Here is a 21232-nt window from a genome sequence, read left to right as displayed (position 1 = left end):
TGAATGTCATGATCAATTAGGAAATGCAGAAGAAAATTGTCATCGGTAGTGCATGAACACATATGATGATGATGATGATGGATAACAACAATTCTTGGACAAATGGAAGCATCATGTGTGGATAGTGTTGTGAGTCCTTGCTTGACATGAAGTTTGTACGTGAGTCGGGTCTATCCTTAAAAAAAAATGTTATATCCACAACATTTTCACAATAAATCATAAGTGACAGGTTTTTATTGATTGTTACTGGTGGGTAAAAAATTAATTTCAATGGTGGGTTCAAATTAGAACCAATAACAACTTACTACCTATGAATTATTGTAAAAATGTTGTGAACTGCTTAAACAAGAAAAATGCTCAAAGTTTGTTTCTACCTATCACTAATGTGGTATTGCTAGACTAATTTGTCCAAATTATTTCAAATTAAAATCTAAGAATGGTGTTTCTCAAAATAAATAAATAAAAATCTAAGAATGGTGTGTCTCAATCTAGGACAATAGATCATGTATCCCAAGTCACAAGTCCAGAAAAATTGTGTAGTCAAACTTCTAAAAAAATTTCAGATTGTACCCCAAGTCATTCTCAAATGAATTTTGATTTCCCCCAAATACACTTTGTTTTTAATGATTTTGCGCCTACAATGCAAAGCCAAAATTTTGTGTTGTGTGGGTGAAAAAAGATTTTTCTAAGTGAGTGTGATTTAAATAGTCGGTGGTTTAATTCTGTCAAATTATTGAGGATATATATTTTTTTGTTTCCTTTTTTTTTTTTTTTAATGCTTTTTGCTCAGTTTCTAGAGAAGAATATAGAGGTTAAACTCCACACCTAAAAAGGTGCTCCACATAGTTCTTTCCTAAAGAACCTATTAACTAAGGTAAACAACATAAAATAAAATAGGTCAAAATGCAAAACACACTCTTTAAATTTTACCACTTTTTATTTTAGTCTTCTAAATTTGCATTTGGTCATTTTAGCTCTCTAAATTTCAAAACTCCTCAATTCAATCATCCGTTAAACAACTATCCATTTCTACCATCAACACCCCCAAAATGATGCCATTTTGGAATGATTTTAAATTTTAAATTTTATTTAATTATTTATTTCTTAATTTAAAAAAACATTAATAAAAAAATCAGAAAAATAAAAAATAAAACCCTAAATCCAAACGATGTAGTTAAATATTAGTTAAGTGTAAAAAGACAAATTAAAATAAGTCCATTCTTCTTGAGGTAAACGTTTGGTTCAAAAGTGTGGTTGACACACATACATAAAAAATCATGTCTAGAAAAACTTTATTATTTACATGTTATTAGTTATTGTGTCTTTTAAATTATTTTTATTAATTAATTATGTTAGTCATTTCACACTAAATATGTTTTATGCGTGTAACATTTTCATCTACTCTTCCTTACCTTCAATTTAATTAAAAAAAATAAGAAAATTGTCTTCAAATTAACTACCAAAAAGTTAAAATTAATAAAGTAAGACTAAATATTACTTGTACCTTTTCTATGAGATATTATCTTCTCAAGTAATTCCAAACTCCATTTATCATTTAGATGCTGCAATTCATATATAAAGGAAGCCTCTAGGATCTGCATGCAAAGACACATCTTTATTACGAGAGGTAAGCAATATTTTGCTGCCCGTATTCTTTTCTTTGGGAAGGCTTCACATAAACTATTCCAAGTCTCAATTGTCCAAATATCATCTAAAATCACCAAACACTTTTGCTTTTGTTGAACTTGACGGAGTTCCTCAACGAGTTCTGCATCGCTCATTTTTTTTAATTTCATCCCGTCGATCTTTAGATTGAAGACTAATAAAAATTTCTTCCCAAACATGTCTTCTTTGACATTGTTGAGAAACATATACCCAAGCGCGGTCTATTGCCTTCTTCTTCTTTCAGCATAAACTCCACCAATTTTTTTACATCATTGTCGAACCCAACAACGTCATCTTCAAGATAAGAGTAAGTTTCCCTTTGCTCTTGTTGCCTCTCATTCAAAGAACCGGACCTGCCTCCTTGTATTATAGATTCTCTCATGCCATAGTCTCGGAAACTAGTTTTTAAAATAGAAATTTTCGTCTTGATATTTACAATCTGTGACCCAACCTTGTCGTGCACTGTAATTCCTTCATACAAGATGCAAGCGCACCTCTTGGGGACGCCTCCTTCCTTTCTGGATGCAACTTTGAGGGCATATGTCGCAATGATATCTTCTGCATCATAAGCAAGATCTCTTGCTTCAGCAACCCACTGCCTTAGAATATCTGATTCATCCTGCCTCGCATCTGCATCCTTTAATAAGCCTTGCATCAGTTTGAGCTCAGCAGCTCAACTTGGTCACTCACCCCGTACAAGAAATTTGATTCTTGTATGAGCAAGTTACCAATCCTTGTCAAGACACCGGAAACAACAGGCTAAGCCATTTCTCTTTTACGAAATGAGGACAAGTGAGAGATGATCTGAAAGCAGCAGATGGCTATGAAGGAGAAGATGGAGACAGAGAGGAAATTGTGGAGCTTATAAATTGAATATTGAAAACAACTTGAAGAAAAAAAAAAAAAAAAAAAAGCAGATGGTTGTGATGGGGAGTTGGGAACGGAAGGAATAAGCGGTCTCTCTCTCTCGCTTGAGCATCTCCCTACAAATTGTTTTCTAAACTTTACTCCTCTTTCTCCATTTTTACATTTCTTGTCTTGTTTGTTTAACAGTTGTGATACCTTACTTAATTTGATACTCTATTATCGTGCATCTCTTTTCTTTTGCGTGTGTCCTTGGAGGAGAACAAATTCAAGAAATATCTAATTCTGAAATATTTCTTATTTATCATATTAATTTTTTTTTAACTTTACTTTTATTTGTGGTTTTAGTCTTCTTTCTACTAACATTCAAATTTATAAATTTAATTTATGAGTCGTTTATCATTAGAATTCATAATTTCAACTTATAATTCAAAAAATAATTAATTATTCTTTGTACCCATTTTTATTGTTAATTGTTAAATTGGGTTAAGACTTGTGAATGTTTATTTTTCATTCTCTGGCCTTTATGCTCATTTTATGCGGCAACTGTGTATACTTGTTCTTTATGCATCATTTTTTTTACATGCTTTAGTACTGTAATTAAAGCAGTGGTAAGAGTTAAGGCTTTGTTGTGTTAGGAAAGCTTTATCTGTTTAGACAATGTGCTGAGATTATTTTCAACTAAATTTAGAGTAATAACGATTCTCCACTAAGAAAAAGAAAGTAATAACTGAATTAAAGAGGAAATTTGTTTCATTGAACATCAGTCCAAGGCCCATTTGATCTTTTATTAATATATTGCTTCAAATTTTACCTTATGATAAAATTCGTTTGAATTATGAGGTTAAATAATTAAATCTACTATTTCCCATAAGTTTAATATTTTGAGAGAATTATAATTTAACATGATATTAAAATAGACAACTTAAACTTTTGAAAAAATTGGTAATTTAACAAAGACTCTCTACTTTAACAAGACTCAAATTTATATACTGAAGATTAATTGCATTTTATCAAAACGCTCTAAATAAAGCGGTTTTTCTCATTGATAAAAAATAGAAAGCATAATTACAACAAACCCACTAATCATCAGTTACAACCAATCAAAATAAAATACGTGTCTAAAGACTCTAAACTAATCCTTCAATTAACTGAAGCATGTGATGAACACGTGATTGACTTAACTTCCTTGTTTTTTTTATAGGCGTGATTGACTTGACTTGATTACTGATCAGTTCACTACGACAATGTTTTCAGTGGGCTCTTCAGTGTGACAACATCGTTTAGTCTTAGGCATTTTGGTCATTTGCAAAATACGACACTGTTGTACAATAGAGATGCCCAACCGAGAAGTGTCTTCCATAAATAAATTGTTTTCTGAACTATACTCCTCTTTCACCTTTTAACATTTCTTGTCTTGTTTGTTTAACGGTTGTGATACCTTACTTGGATACTCCACTCTCATGCATCTCTTTTCTTTTGCGTGTGTATGTGGATGATGAATAAATTCAAGAAATATCTTAATTATTCTACAATCTTTCTCATTTATCACACTAATTTTTTTTTTTTAACTTTACTTTTATTTGTGGTTTTAATCTTTGTATTTTACATTCAAATTTTTAATTTTAATTTATGAGTTGTTTATCGTTAGAATTCACAATTTCATCATATAAATAATAATAAAAAATTAATTAATTATTCTTCCTTCTCATTTTATTGTTAATTGTTAAATTGGGTTAAGAATATTTATTCCTCATTCTTTGGCATCATACTCATTTATGTGGAAACTGTGAGTACTTGTTCCTTATACATCAATGTTTTGTTTAGGAAAGATTCTTTAAATGCAGTAGTACTGGAATCAAAGTAGTAGTAGGAGTTAGGGCTTTTTTGTGTTAGGAAAACTTTATATTTTTAGAAAATGTGCTGAGATTATTTACAATTAAATTTTAGGGTCTTATAAAAAAAAAAAAAAAATTAGAGTAATAACTAAAAGAGAATATTTCAAAAAAAAAAAAGAAAGAGAATATTTGTTTCATTGAACATCAGTGCTACCCATAGCCCATTTTGATCTTTTTTAATTAATACTATGCATCAAGTTTTACCTTATGATAGATTATGATAAGATTGATTTATCCAAAAAGCTCTAAATAAAATGGTTTTTCTCATATTGATAAAAAAAAGAGAGCATAATTACAAATTTACCATATTGATTATTCTTGAATCAATATTAAAGGGTTGAGTAATATCCTTTTTGTGTCCAAAATCCAAATGGAGCCAAGCAAGCCACACCAATTGCTAAAAGCCGTTGAAAGGATATATATACAGGGGCGGAGCTACACATATAATATTTAACATTTTAATTATTTGTCTACAAAAATGCAACTCGGCTCTCTCAAATATTTGAGCTAGTCAAATTATGCTCTTAAAAAAGTTGTCCAATTGATCTAGTAGTTATAAAGAATTTTTTTTTTCTCATATTCATTTTTTATTTTAAAATGTGTTCTTGTGTTTGTTAAAGTTTTAGATCACTCATGTCTTGTTTTCAAAAAAAAAGATCACTCATGTCTTTGAATACTTCATTAGTTCAATTGATATTTTTTTTTTACTCACTTTGTAGACAATTTGGTAACTTATATTAAAAATGAAAACTTTGAGGATATTCACTATGAAGAATACTAAGTTATATGTGTGTATATGTGTTTGTGCATGTTTATGAAAGTTTGTATAAGCTAATAAATTAGCACCATAAGTTGGCCTCCAAACAAAAATTCCTAGCTATGCCCCTGTGTATGTATGTATATGTGTGTGTGTATATATATATATATTCTTATCATTATGAATTAATATAATGCAACACACAAAAATCCATTGAGAAATTATCATAACCGGCAATGAGGGAATTGACTCACTATTGGGGTGAGTGTGTGATAGCGCATATAACCGGCTAGTTAGCTAGGGCACTATTATATAATATGATCATAATTAAGATGAAATTAAGCATGGAGAGACAAATGAAATTATTCAAGTAAATTTTGCTGTAAGGAAAGTGAGATACTTAGGAACCAATACTACTATTATCTTAAACTTTTAGAGATAGAGAGAGAAAGAGGGTTTTTTTAATACAAAGGCAAAAGGCGAGGAAATGAGAAATGGACAGTATCAATGAATCAATCATGTGATTAAGTGAAATTTTTGAGTTGAAATTGTGATTTGAAGTCACGATTTTAGTTCAAAAACTAAAATGTGTATATTGTGTGTGATTGACAGTGTAAAATTGACACTACTAATCATAATCAGCAGTGACTTTGTTGAATTTGTAGTCTCTTAAAGTCATGCGACTTCATTGAATTTTCACCACATAAGCAAAAAATTACAACGCTAAAATTATGGAAGGACTAAGTCAATACATCAGAATTAAAAATGAACTTTTAAAAATAAAAATGGATCCAATTTTAAAGGAATTAAAGTATATATTTTTTCTTCTTAAATTTCATTCGCATACAATACATCAATGTATTGTTTGCTAAAGTATTTTTATTGCTTATTAGGGTACTTAATAACCTTTTTTTTTCTTCTAAAAAAAATATTTTTTTAAAGGGAAAGAGTACTTAAAAAGAGAATATCTGTTTCATTGAAGGACAGTCCATAGTCCATTTTGATATTTTATTTATATTTTGCATCAAGCTTTACTTATGATAAAATATGACAAGAATAATTGAAGTCCTACTCTGTACGTATACAAGACAAAATTTTAATGCATTTTTGGCCAGTGTAGTTAACAAAGTCCTCTTCAATTTCATCTCAAGTGTTGCCTCTGCACTGTGCAATTTTTAAAACGGCTGGATGGTCATTAAAGTTAATTGCATAACCTTTGTCATGTGTATAACCTTTGTCAAGAAATGCATAAACTATGTGAAACATGCACACAGTATCAGATTGTGAGTCCTAGAGAGTTCCACCAAAAGTTTCTGAATCGATGCCTCAATATTTACCAAAGATCTTCTGCAGGTGAGTTAACTAGTTCTCAAGACTTACTCTTTTCGAGAGCTCTCATGTTCCAACACATGGCTACCAAATGTGTAGGTGAGACAGAACACTGGATACAATTAGCGTCCTACAATTTGGGTGAGAACAAATATTTTGGCTATTTGGCAAGATGAAGAATGACTTGAACATTTAGGCCTGAAGGTGATAAAAATTAATAAGTGGCTTACTTAGTGACTCATATATAATTCTTTCTCAGTGGAGTCCCACCATTCAGTGTAAATGAACAAACCTTAATCAGTTGACTGTTGTGGGAGGCAATCTTAAGTCTTTGCTCCCTCGATCTCTCCTTGCAGACCAAATTAAGGAGGAGACATCCAGGGAGACAAAATTCTAACAAATAAATTTCAATTCATACACATAAGCGAAACCAAGTTAACACAATCTGACAAAGAGAAAGATGCAAATGAATATGGCAGACCCCAGTAAGTTCACAGGACAATGATATTAAACATAACCTGTCTTGTAATGTCAAAAATTTGAGAATGTAAGCTTATAACGCAGAAATATTTAAGAATGTATACCTGGATTATGTAGAAATATGAGAAACTATTAGAAGCAGAAAAGAGATTTTTAAATTCTATGCAACGACTGCCCTGAGAATAAAAATGTAGCACTCCTTTTAACATGAGAGTCATAAGAATTTCTACAACATTTGGATGAAGAAGTGATGCACAGGTTGAAATACAACTACTGCAGAGTCTCCTAGTATCAAACACTGTTCAATAGTGTCTGTATGTCATATTTTTTGAAAGAAATTAAACTTCCTCATAGTTATTAATTCAATATTTCAATGCTTGCAGTAATGTCAACGATAGGTATATATATCTAAAGATGAAAGGAGGAAGGGGTTGTGAAAGATCTTTAGTTCTAGTAACACTCTCATTGATCACTGCCACTAACAGAAAAGATGAACTATCATTTGATACAATTCTCACAAAATAAAATTTTGTACATCTGTCTTTCATATGTAATGGCTAATAAACCCTTACTAATTATAATGGTATCAGGGCCTCATTTTTTTGTTGCACTTGAAATTCTCTTACTTCACAACCCAAATGTATTTTCAAACTCATCCAGTTCATCTTTATCATTTGATACTAATCTCAAATTTTTGTTACATTTCTTTAATTTGAATTAGTCCATGGTCTTTAGATTTAATAGTGTAAAGGTCAATACAAACTACCCATATTGGAGCATCTTTTCTCACTGCAAACCTTAACATTTATTCACCAGTAAACATAACAGAAGGAAGCAAGGCAGTCCACCATAATCACCTTCTTTATAACCTCTCTACGATGCAAACTTTTTCAAATTTCTCTTTTGCTGGAGTATTTTTCCTTTTTAATTGCAGATTTTTATTAATCAAATGTTGAATACAAGTACACCTTTGTTCCTAATTTATCAAGTATCTATGAGGGTACAAAATGTGTTATTGTCGATGTAGACTTCATGACCCATGAGTCTTATGCTTAGTGGTTTATAGAAATATGAAAAGGAGAGAGAAGAAAACACACATCTGTCAGGGCTGCAAAGGCAACCAAGAGAAGTCTGGGAGCAAGAAGGTTGGTTACTCAATAAGATAGAAGCAAAAGAAGATGAAGACCCCAATAGTTTACATGTCTTTAAAAGGAAGCATATGACTGCTCCAACAATTTCAAGAATTTGACAATATAAATTTATAATGCAAAATTTTATATTAAGAACGACTACATAACACAGTTAATCTGAGGGTTTTTTTTCTTTGATGAGTCATTAAAGAAATTATTTTCAGCAAAAATAATTAAAGAATTTATTAATGGAGAACAGAGAATACAAAACAAGGCCAACTACAGAAATAACGGACAGTGAAGCCCAAGCTAAAGCATACAACAGAGGCAATTTAAGCCCAAAACTCATCCCAAGAGACTATATTTTTACAAATTAAAACAAGAGACACATTTAAGAACAGATTACAGAAACTTTTACACCAAAACAGTACACCTCTTAATGATATTTAGAATCTATCCCCCCCAGTTATAGGCTTATAGTAGAGAATATTGTTCACTTATTATATTTGGAATTTGGTTCAGGACTCTAATCTACCTCTTAGTATTCTTCTTAATTCTTCTCAATATCTGCTCTTCATACCACAATGACCAATTATGTATAATGGCATTTCTCTGGGACTAAACATAAGACACAATGGCCAATGAGCAAGCCATTAAAAAGATGATCTCAGGATTTTCCCTCTCAAGTTGGTAATACCCTAGCTCATTAGATCATGCCAGTTGCACTAAGCATCTGAAACTAAGCAATACCCAATGAGAGTTTCCCAGATTCTCTTGGCAAAAGAACATTCTAAGAAAATACAATCTCTGCTCTCAATGCAATCTCTACAAAACACACACAAGCAGCCATTAGTATAGGCTGTATAGCCCCACTGAGCTAATCTTTCTCTAGTTGTCAGTTTATTTTTTATTTCCAACCAACCTGTAAAGGTAGACAAGGGATAGCAAGGTTAAACATCAACATTCTCCACCTATCCACCTCATCTGCCTCAGCTCCAAGTTCATTGCCGGTGGCTGCGCAAGACTAGCAGCCTGATCTAGTAGCAGACCACCTAGCTTTATCTTCATCTTTAATCTCTAAGCTCAACCAAACACAACACCCGCTTTGTATGATGACTGTCTTCAGACCTTGCAGGTTTCCAAACCCATTTTTTGTTCCTCAAACAGAATTTACGTTAGCCTTAGGATTACATGCTACATCATGGATAACCCTAAAGCCATACTGCATGAAAAGGATCCTAATAGGATCTCAATTACCATGTCATAAGAAAATCCTTTTACCATCCCCCCACGTCAAACTTTATGGACTTCCTAGCCTCACTTCTTAGTTTTAGGATTGCTCACCAGCCCCATGTACAATCCTATGGGATCTTTAAAGTCCAAAACCCATGCCTTTATACTTGGTTTTATTTATAAATTTGACAAACTAAGTGGAAAAGATAACTAATGCCATGAGGTAAAATCTAGAACTCCTCTCATTGCCATTGGAGGCAGAAAATTCTATAATCCTTGAGGTTGAAGTACAACTACTGCAGAGCGGTCCAAGTCATAAACTCTAAAATGTTTGTAAAGAAATTGAACTCCTGTATGGTTATCAATTCAAGGCTTGCCTAAAACATCAATTTTGGGTAATCCGAGAAATGGAAATCATAAATAATCATTTGATACTACGCTCAACAAAATAATTTCAAATAACTGTCATACATATGCAATTCCCCACTAATCACAATAGCATAAAAACCTTTTTTTTTTAGATTAGATAGTTAATATCTTGGACATATTTGTTTTAGATTCTTCTAAGAGAAATGTTGTTTCAATTGTCCTCAATAAGTAAGAGGAAAAGTTATTTTGGTCATGAAAATGAAATGAAAAAGTGATGGTTCAGTTGGGTTCAACCCAGTGGGCCATGTTGGATCCAATTGGCACTGGCCTGTTATCCTTCCACTGCAAAGAGTGGGAGGTTGTCGCTGCTCTGTGAAACCAGACTCACACATTGCCCTCATCTTTAGGAACCACTGAACCCAGAGCCTTAGCTCAAGTCCATTGGCTCATCTCTTTGCTTGGAACGGGCAGGCCAGATTGAAAGCCTCACTGAAATCCGACCAACTAGTTTGGACCAAAGTCCCATCACATCTATGCCCCCACTTGGGTTACAAGCTCACATTAGTACATTACAGAGCTCGGCACAATAGCATAAAAACCTAAACAGTAACGACGTCATCTTCCAGTTTACAAGAAGCAGTTTACAGCTCATATTCACCCAACACTATTCAGCTCATGTACGGTGTTGAATTTATAGAATTCCAATTATGGCATAACATCTAAAAGGAATAAAAACTCCATCAAATATAATTTTCCTGCATAATGGTTTATTTCTCAATTGCACATAACTAATATTTTAGTTACTATATTGATACGGAAAAAGCAGAGATTTCCATCCATGCTAATTGATATTCCTAGCTCAATAAGATACAGTGCTACGGCTTAACACAAGGACAGATTGAACTAGCTTCACTATAAACAACAAATAACTAAAATGCTGTGAGATAAGCATAACTTGAAGAAATATGAGGAATCCCACATTAAATGAAGAATTATTTTTCTCCTCCAATGATACATTGGTTTCTCTTATACAACATAATACATGAACAAAGAGTGCAATCATAGCAGAGCAGCAAAGCGGAGCAAGAAAGAAACACTAAAACAAACACACTAATGCAAACAAACCGCCCAATAAAATATCACAATGCAGAGTACCATCACCAAACAAACAATTCTTTACATCACTACACATAGGCATCAGAGAATATGTTTAATGAGTCGGTGCAATCATATCCTTGAAATTGTTTAACTGACACTAACCCGTACCAGTAGCAGACCATGGATGATTTCACCCGCAAAAAACCAAGGGAGAATGATTAAGCCCAAAACATCAAAAACGAATTAAAATGAAATATACTGTAACATGAACTCATTAAAATAACATTTAGAACTGTATTTACACCATCAACCAATATATTTATGCAGTAGGAATAAAAAGAAAATAGAATGACCCAATAAACTAATTGTCAGTTTGTTTTTTATTTTTAATCAACCAATAAAGGCAACCAGGAGATAGCAAGGTTAAACCCCCAGAGTCTCCACCATCCCACCTCATCAGCCTTAGCTTTATGTTCATTGTAGATGGCTGCAAAAGAGCAGCCATCCTGATCTAGTCGCAGACCATCTAGCTTTATCTCCATCTTTAAGCTCAACCAAACACAACAGGCATTGAATGGTGATTAATTTTTTGGGACATGCAGGTTTCCAAACCCATATTTTGTTCTTCAAAACTGAATTAACCTATCCCAATTATCATGTCATTAGAAAACCTTCTACCATCCCCAACATCAAACTTTATGAACCTCCTAACCTCACTTCTAAATTTTAGGACAGCTCTGTGGCCCCATTTACAATCTTGTGGGACCTTTATAGTCCAAAACTTTTTGCCATGAGGTAAAATCTAGCACTCCTCTCAGTGCCAATGGAGGCATAGAAAGTTCAACAATCCTTGAGGTTGAAGTGAAGTGAAACTATGTTGAGCTGTCCAAGTTATAAATTCTAAAATGTTTGCAAAGAAATAAAACTCCCATATGGTTATCAACTCAATCAAATTGCATCTTAATTATTACTCTGATTATGTATGATGTTGAATTTATATAGAGTTCCAACTATGGCATAAAATCTAAAAGGAATAGAAGTTCCATCTAACATAATTTGTCTGCATAATTTTTTATTTTAGTGTTTTAGTTACCATATATTGATATGGAAAAAGCAGCAATTTTCACCAATGCTAATTCATATTCCCAGCTCAATAAGATACAGTGTTACTGCTTAACACAAGGATATTCTGAACTAGCTTCACTATAAACAATATACATCTAAAATGCACTGAGATAAAACATAACTTGAATGATACATAGGTTTTTTTATTTTCAACAGAATACACGAAGAGTGTAGCAAAGAAGAAAACCAGAACAGGAAAGCAACACTAAAACAAATACAAAACAATGCAAAAAAATAAAAATAAAAACACCCAAGAAGATATCATAATTATTTACATCACTACACATAGGCATCGGAGAATATGTTTGATGAATCTGTGCAAGCATATCAGACCATGGACGATTTCACCTAAAAAAAAAAAAAAACACTAATCAAAATGAAATATGTTGTAGACATGTAAGATTTAGAGCTATATTCACACCATCAACCAATATATAAAATTGAATTAATTGGAGAGAAAGATTTAGAAGAAAAGAAGCACCATAAAATTTATCAAAAATGCAAGTGCAAAAATTCATTGCTATACCTTGTTAGGTAAAGATTATCAGTAGTCACATCTTTGAAATACAAGGGAAGGCACATGTTTGACTTTGTCAAAATCTGGTCCTCCTTCGTTAAGCCTGTCTTTGAATGACTTTGACATTTTTTTGATCTCCAATTGCTGGAGGGTTGTGATGAACCTCAATCCATCAGGTACCATCTTCAATTGACAGCAAAATTCAATTTCCAAACGGCAGAGACTGGGCATGGCTCCTTCCTCCACCCTCCACTCCTCTAATTCGTACAAGTTAGAAAGGAGAAGAGATTGAAGCAGAGGAAATCCTCTTTCAGAACAAACCATATTCTTCCCATTAAAGGTTGCACATCCAACGTATGTGTGTCTAGATGTCTTCTCCATCGCATGACGGAAGCAGAGGATTTTTAAGTTGGGTAACTTCTCTAACGTTTCCATTGGGTCTTCCTCAAGTTTAGTCCCTGATAAAGTCAACTTGGCTAGATTTGGAGAGAATTGGTGAGCTTCTGGAAGCTTCTTTAAATGTTTATATAGATGTAGCTTTTCTATAAGTGGACACCTTGATATTAGCATTTGTATTGCATCTTGGGCTCCTTTTTTATTCCTCACTTTAAGAACCCGAAGAAGGTTGAATTTGAACCATGTGGGAATTTGGATGGTTTTGGGCTTAACATTCACCAATGTTTGCAAATAACTAAGATTACCCAATTCCAACTTACAACATACCCTATAACTCCAAGGTAAATAAAGATGTTTCAATTGTTTCATATACTTGAACACATTTGGCACTCTCGATTTGGAGAAGATCCGCAAATCTAGTGTCTCCAGGCACCTCAAATTGCCAATAGATGATGACACCTTATTTATATTGCTATTTTTGAGAGATAAATATCTCAAGTGGATGAGACATCCAATGTCTTTAGATAATTTGCGGCCGCGTTTTCGAAAACTTTCCAGATGTAAGACTCTAACCAACTTGAATTTCTTGAAACATGATTCTTTAAAATCAGAATAACTTTGAATCCAATTATTTTCATAAGGTAGAGGCAGAAGGTAGAGAAGAGACCTAAGGTATGGATATTCACTGAATTTAATTCCTGTGATGTAATAATCATTTGATTCCAAAATGATAGCAAGTCTTCGAACCTTACCGTTTTGCGCTTCACGCCGTTTCAAGGAAAGAATATTGGTAATATGGAGAAAATTTTCCTCTTGGGCCTTTGATACACAAAAGTCTCGCATAAGATCATGCATTCGACAAGTTTTAATCCTTCCAAGTGAGCCCATTTTCCCCACCAAAACCATGCATCTTTGCACTAGCTCCCTTAAATATCGGTATCCCACATCATCCATTGTATCCTCTCTTCCTCTATTGTGCTGAATTTCCGATACAAAACCTTCTCCCATCCACATCCGAATCAATTCTTTCGTCGGTATCTCAAAATCCTCTGGAAAATGACCTAAATATAGAAAGCATGGTTTCAAGTGACAAGGTAAATCATTATAGCTTAAAGCTAAAACTTTGTTGACTCTTAAGTTTTGTTCTACATGAAGGTATGATTTGATATGTCTAAGCACATCCTCCCATTCTTCCTGTGTTTGCTTTGCTGCTAAAAGACCTCCAAGTACAGTGATGGCCAATGGCAAACCCCCACAATATCCAATCATTTCCTTTCCAAACTTCTCCATGTAAGTTTTTGTCACACAATCTAAAAAGCCAACAACAAACAAAATAATATCATTTTTTTTCTTGAACAACGAGAAACATAACATCAGCAACTAAATGATAAAATACAACTATATTTTAAGACTTGAAAGTCTAGAGATAACCACTTGAAGAAATTTTCTCCATGCGTATGGACTGTACTAATATATGGCTTTTAACTCTTGCTCAATTTTAAATTTAGTTAAAATATTTAAAATGGAATTTAATTTAAATCACAAGTTTTAATTTCGTTTTATGTGCGGTAATATTTTATTTAAATAATTTGGAAACATTCAGCAATTTACTTTTGCTAAAATTTAGAGAAATCTTTCTCTATGTTTTATTCTTGTCTTCAAATATTAGTTAACCATATTTTGAACTAATGCATTTTGCTGTTTTGGTAAATCTGTTTTGGTTTATGCATGTTTTGGCATTTGTTTTTTCAATCATAAGACATCTCTCTTTTATCACTTTATTTTGCTTTTAGATTTAGATTAATATTTACTTGTTTTGAGAGTGGAAATTTGAGTTTCACACAATAGTTGACTATGTATTTCAATGTACGTATCAATTACAAACTCTATCTCTTCTCAAAAAAAGAAAAAAAAATTACAAAATCTCTCTTATTTAGGATAATATTCTATTTGAGGGGAAGTTTGATAAAATGGTTATAGATTTCATCCAATTTCCTCTTCTTCTTCTTTTTTTCTTTTTCTTTTTTTTTCTTTTTTTTTCCAAATTGACAAAAGGTATACATAATAACTATCTCCCTGTACTTTTCTCAACCAAAAAAAAAAAAACCCTGTATAACCAACCTATAAACAAAATGTATCTTATTTTTATTAAAATGTGCATTCCTAATTGATAATTAAATATCTGATAGTCTTTAAAATACACCTTTAAAGGAATCTATTACCAAATATGTAGAATAATTCAGCTTTCCAATAATTGAAATTAGAGAAATTAAATCTAGACATGTTAATTAACATTTGATCTTAAAATATTTCATGCATTATACAGCTTAGTGATTAGTAACATCTTTAAAGGCATCTGTTACCTTTTCCTTATTTACAAAAAAGAAAAAAAGAGAGATAAATTCATTAAAATAATTACCCAAAAAGAAAAATTATTAGAGTAAAGCAGGATTAGATATTAGTTGTACCTTCTCTCCAAGATATTGCTATCTTGTCAAGTAATTCCCAACTCCGTTCTTCATTTAGACATTGCAATTCACAAAGGAAACTTCTGGGGTCTACATGCAAACACACTTGTTTATTACGAGAGGTAAGCAATATTTTGCTACCAGTACTCCTCACTAGGAAGGCTTCCCGTACACTGTTCCAGGCCTCAATGTTCCAAATATCGTCTAAAATCACCAAACACTTTTTCTCGCATTGAACTTGACGAAGTTTCTCAACAATCTCTGCATCCTTCAACTTTTGAATTTCATTCCTTTGATCTTTAGACAGAAGGCTAATCAAAATTTCTTCCCAAACACGCCTTCTTTGACATTGTTGTGAAATATATACCCAAGCATGACAATCAAAGTGTTGCTTGACTTCGCGGTAATTATAAACCATCTTAGCAAGAGTGGTCTTTCCCAAACCACCCATACCACATATGGAAGCTACTCTGCTGTTTTCGCCTTCTTTAAGCAAAAACTCCACCAATTTATTCAAGTCATCGTCAAACCCAACAACGTCATGTTCAAGATGAGAAAATGTTTGCCTTTGCTCTCGTTGACTCTCATTAAAAGAACTGGATCCACCTCCTTTTATCATAGATTCTCTTATGCCATAGCCTTGAAAACTTGTTTTCAAGTTAGAAATTTTTGTCATGATATCTTCAATCTTTGACCCAACCTGGTGCACTGTAATTCCTTCATCCAAGATGCGACTGCACCTCTCGAGAACCTTTTGTACACCTCCTCCCTTTCGGGATCCAACTGTGTGGGCATGAGTGGCAATGATATCATCTGCATCATAAGCAAGATCTCTTATTTCAGCAACCCACTGCCTTACAAGCTCTGACTCATTCTGCCTTGCATCTGCATCCTTTAATAAGCCTTGCATAAGTTTGAGCTCAATTTGTAGCAGCTCAACTTGGTTACTCACCCCGGCCAAGAATTTTCCTTCTTGTACGAGCAAGTCACCAATCCTTGTCACCACACCGGAAACAACCGCCTCGGCCATTTCACTTCCCCGAAAAGAAGATGAATGGAATGGGAGCTTTGAATGTTTATTTGCTCACAACGAATCTGCACTCTCTTTGTATAATTTCACTCAAACCTTCCCATTTCGGACATACTCTACTTAAAACTCAAAAATTTGTAGTTTTGCTCTACCTTTTGGCTTTTGTGTTTTCTTCATCTTGCAATCTGACAATTTTGTGTCAATTCAATGCCAGTGCCAAAGAAAGAGTGCTTTGGACTTTTGTGACGTGTGGAAAACGTGAATGATGCTAGCTGGCCACAATTATTCATCTTTTCATAGTGACATACAGCTAATAAGGAAATTTCAATCTTTATTAATTATATACTGACTCACTAATCATCAATGTGCACCGTTTGTATTGGCGACAATCTTTAGAATCCCGGAGTGCTGATTTACACGCCTGTTTAGCACGTGATTTCTGTAAAACGTGTACAGCTTTTTTTTTTTTTTTTTTTGACTGAAGAAGGTAACGTGTACAGCTTTGATTAGTTGTAGAGGTAGTTTATTGTTATTAAGTTTAGGAATTGTAACAGCTAGTGAGTTAAATTAATAAGGCTACTTTAAATGGCCCTTGAACAAATTCATTAGTGTCAATAGAATCCGATTTTCTCTCAATTCTCTTTTAAGTTCTAGGTGAGTTTGTTCTTTGCATTTATATGTATATATATATTTGAGAAGAATTAGCATTTGTAATATAATATGATATTTTGGCCAGTTTAGTTCACAAAGTCCTCTTGCCATTGGTTGTGTAATGTGCAATTTAGTATAGATTGTATAGCTTTGTCAAGGAATGCATAAACTGACTTTATGTTGACCATGTACACAATATTAGATTGTGAGCCATTGTGAGCCTTAGGGAGTTTCCCCATAAGTTTCTGATATCCAAATATTTACCAGAGATTTTCTCCATCTAATTTAACTATATTGAAAATTCTTCTGTATATTGCATAATGAATAATAGATACATCTCTGCTCTTATATAAAAGAATCAGAGCGGGAAAATTTCTAACAAACTAACAACCCAAATAACAAACTACTTGTAGTTTAACAAAGATAACAAAGACAACTTCAAACGACTTGTAGCTTTGGCATAGCTGGCTTAGCTGAAAGCCTGAAATTATGCACTCTAATTCAAATCAATTTCAATAAACCATTCTGAAAACTTTTCTCTTTTTCAAGAGTTCTCATATTCCAACACGTCTTCCAAATCAGTGGGTGAGATATAGCATTGCACACAATTGGCTTCCTACAATTAAGGTGAGGCAAAGCCTTGTATACAAATATTTGGCTGTTTGGGATTAAGATGAAGATACAAGCAGAAAAAGGCAACATCTTTACAAGATAAAGAATGACTTGGACATTTGGGCCTGGAGGTGATAAATATTTATAGGTAGCCTGTCATATATAATCCCTTCTCTATGGAGTCCCACCGTTCAGTGTAAATGAACAAACCTTAAGAATTCATTAATTAACTGTTGTGGGAGGCAATCTGAAGTCTTTCCCCCCTTGATCTCTACTTGCAATCCATATTAAGATGGAGACATCTGTGGAGGCAAAATTCTTACAAATAAATTATGACTCAATACATAAGCAAAACCAAGTTTACGGATTCTGAAAGAGAGACAGAAGCAATACATGCGCAAACAGTCAGTGTAATACATAAAGGCTCTGAAGGGTACCATGAGAAGTATAGGAGCCAGGAGTCCTAACAGCATTTTGGTGCCTCAATAAGATAGATACAAATGAATATGGCAGACCCCATTAAGTTCACAGGACAATGATAGTAAACATAACCTGTCTTGCAATGTCAACAATTTGACAATGTGACCTTATAATTCAAAAATATTACTGGATGATATTGTTAATCTGAGAATAAAGGAAATGTATACCTGGATTATGCAGAAGAAATATGAGATACTAATGGAAGCAAAAAAGAGATTTAAATTCTATACAACTACTGTCATGAGAGTAGAAATGAAGCACTCCTATCAATATAAGGGGCATTGGAAGTTCTACATCGTTTGGATGAAGAAGCAATGCTCGTTGAAATACAACTAATGCAGAGCTCCCCAAGTATCAAAACACTGTTAAACAATGTGTCTGTATGTTGAATTTTTGGAAAGAAAATTAAACTCCCCCACAGTTTTTAATTCAATGTTTGCAGTAATGCCAACTATAGGTATATTTAGAGATAAGAGGGGTGGGGGGTGTGAGATCTTTAGCTCTAGTAACACTCATTAATCACAGCCACTAATTAAAAAGATGAATTATCGTTTGATACTACTCTCACTAAATAAATTTTGTGTTTCATTCATTCAAAAGCAATGGCTAACAAGCCCCTAATAATTACAATACTAAAAAGTTCATCTTTGTCACAACAACAAGAGCTGCATAAACAAATAATGGTTTCCGGTCAATGTGAAGCTGAAGCTAGTAATTAATCAATAGCATGTGAAGTTGAAGCAATTCCAATTGAACTATGATATTTTTCAGTGAATGGAAATGTAATTGTGTCTCAACAGAAAACCATTCAAAGGCAACCTATCCTGGTGGACGCATGGAAAATGGAAGATGTTCCAAGCTACAACATATAATCAAAATCACATGTTTTAGAAGAGGTACACAGATGAATCTTCATTATCAAGGAATCCTAGATGAACAATCTCATTTAGTTGTATTTTTTTTTTTTTTTTTTTTTTGTGAATGCTTTAATTTTTAATTATAGAACTTATAATTCATTATTGTGATAAGAATATGAACACATGAGTGCACTAGGAGTCTTATTGTTGATAAAGTCCCCTGTTCAGTACATTATAAGCATTGAGGTAGGTATTGGGTCCAAAGTGTAAAAGAATGTTAAAATAGTCGCAACAATCTCTTTTTTAGTTGTATAAATGCTTTAAATTTTGAATTTCAACCATCTCCATCTCATGTCTTCTTAAACTAGTCAAGTCTCTACATTCGGGATTTTTCTGACTAGCTTGGAAATCTTACTAGCCAGAGCAGCTGCCTGCTGATTTCATTATTTGGTAGTTTTAATTAACTTAGTGGAGAGCTACATGCCCTAATACAAAAAACACTAAAGAAAACTAAATCATTCTAGCACCAAGACACTGCATAAACTTGCATTATTTGTAGGTAAAGGTTACCCACAAAGTGATCTGGCAAGAGTTTTTCATCTAGACAAAAAATTATTATTTTTCATTTGTTCCATTTCTTTAATTTGAACTAGTCCATGATCTTCAGATTTTGTAGTGTCGAGGTCATTGGTGAAATTACCCATATAGGAGCATCTTTGCACAGTGCATACCTTAACATTTTTTTATTCTTTAGTGAGCACAACAGAAGGAAACACGGCAGTCCACGCACACTGTCTACTTTTTTGCATATGCATACAGCAGGGCCAATTTTTTTATTCTTTAGTAAACAAATTAAAGAGAGAACATGATTGATGAAGCAGGAGCATAACTGAATAAATTTGGATTTTAACAATATCATGAATTATAAGAATAATGGTTGGGTGTCTCTATGGTGGTGCGAGTTCCCTTTTTCATCAAACTTGACATCACAGTTAAAAAATTCTAATTCAAAATGGGAAGATTAATTAACTAGAAATCTTATTTTCATCAAGGAACAAGATTTAGATTTTTCAGAGAAATTTAAACTAATTAATTCCTTTAAAACATCAATAATGATTGTTAGATTCTAAGACTTTAGATTTAAATGTATTAGAACTTCATTATGTAATGTTGGCAAACCATGATCAAAACGTTTAGTCTTGTTTTAGACTTGCTCAAAGTATTTGTTTGTAAAGTTGGAATTGAGTTTATTAGGTTCTAAGACTTTAGATTTAAATGTATTAGAACTTCATTATATAATGTTGGCAAACCATAATCAAAATGTTTAGTCTTGTTTTAGACTTGCTCAAAGTATTTGTTTGTAAAGTTGGAATCGAGTAATTGCATAAAATTACTATTGACTTTCTGCAAGGCTCGATCGATCGAAAATTAGACTCAATCGATCAAGTCTAAGCCCGTTTGACGTGTAGGGTTTTATATTTTGCTTTAAATATAAAAGGAAAAACCCTAGCCACGTTTTATAGTTGTTGTTTATGCTGTGTATGTGAATCCCTTGTAAGATCTCAAGGTGTTTGCCTTCACATATACTTAGGGTTATCAAGAATCAAGATTATATCAAGAACTTGATGATCAGTTCGGTTGCTGCATAAAGAGCTTAAAGATATACAAGCGGGAGTGCTTGTGCTTGCTGTGAATCCAAGAAAGAAGTAATTCGTAGACTCGAAGCTATCATATGATCGTGGTAGTAAGTTTTCTACTCGAGGTAGTAATAGGATGTTAGTGGTCTAAGTCGTTATTGTGTAAACTTCAATTCTTTTATAGTGGATCTGTTTTACCTTAAGGATAGTTAGGTTAAATCCTTCCCAAGTTTTTTACCGGTTTAGTTTTCCTATGTTATCATATTGTTGTGTTATTTATTTTCCGCACTTTACAATGATATGAAATCTTTGTGTTAACCTAGATTGGAATAATTTGACTAAGTAATCACTTGGCTAATTGACTAGGTTAATCTGGTTGTGTTTTAAGGGATCTAAAAACGTACAATGATTCTAAGATACAAAATTTTCAAACCTCTCTTTTGTTAGAATATTTTTCCATTCTAATTTACAGTTTCTTTATAGTTGAATGTTGAATACAAGTACATCTTTGTTCCAAAATTTTCAAATTTCTCTACTAGTTAGTTTTTTTTTTTTTTTTTTTTTTTTCCCTAATCAACCAATAAAGGCAACCAGGAGATAGCAAGGTTAAACCACCATAGTCTCCACCATCCCACC

The 21232-nt window shown here is 32.9% G+C and overlaps 2 protein-coding genes across 3 annotated transcripts; both read right to left on the bottom strand.

Annotated features, from left to right (window-relative positions):
- Window positions 1–1819: 1819 nt before the first annotated feature.
- LOC115966973 (putative disease resistance protein At1g50180) lies at window positions 1820–2320 on the bottom strand. Its single transcript, XM_031086095.1, has one exon. The coding sequence runs from the start codon at window positions 2318–2320 to the stop codon at window positions 1820–1822; it is 501 nt and encodes a 166-aa protein (XP_030941955.1).
- An 8331-nt stretch (window positions 2321–10651) lies between these two features.
- On the bottom strand, window positions 10652–16567 carry LOC115969118 (putative disease resistance protein At1g50180). 2 transcript variants are annotated; one of them, XM_031088687.1, is made up of 3 exons: window positions 15330–16567; window positions 12475–14171; window positions 10652–11017 (listed from the first exon to the last, which is right to left on the bottom strand). In XM_031088687.1, the coding sequence occupies exons 1-2, from the start codon at window positions 16357–16359 to the stop codon at window positions 12493–12495; spliced, it is 2709 nt and encodes a 902-aa protein (XP_030944547.1). In that variant the 5' UTR covers window positions 16360–16567; the 3' UTR covers window positions 10652–11017; window positions 12475–12492. The 2 variants fall into 2 exon arrangements, with proteins under 2 accessions (XP_030944547.1, XP_030944549.1); XM_031088689.1 differs by lacking the exon at window positions 10652–11017 and adding an exon at window positions 12218–12296.
- Window positions 16568–21232: the final 4665 nt, after the last annotated feature.

This window comes from Quercus lobata, chromosome 11, assembly GCF_001633185.2.
Source record: "Quercus lobata isolate SW786 chromosome 11, ValleyOak3.0 Primary Assembly, whole genome shotgun sequence".
NCBI classification, from domain to species: Eukaryota; Viridiplantae; Streptophyta; class Magnoliopsida; order Fagales; family Fagaceae; genus Quercus; species Quercus lobata.
The sequence above is the reverse complement of the archived record's forward strand: the minus strand, read 5'-3'. Positions and strand labels throughout refer to the sequence as shown.

Coding starts and splice junctions, on each gene's coding strand:
- LOC115966973 (XM_031086095.1), bottom strand. CDS start 2,320: ATGCAAGGCTTATTAAAGGATGCAGATGCGAGGCAGGATGAATCAGAT.
- LOC115969118 (XM_031088687.1), bottom strand. CDS start 16,359: ATGGCCGAGGCGGTTGTTTCCGGTGTGGTGACAAGGATTGGTGACTTG. Junction 14,172..15,329: donor AGCAATATCTTGGAGAGAAG/GTACAACTAATA, acceptor TTGGCTTTTTAG/ATTGTGTGACAAAAACTTAC.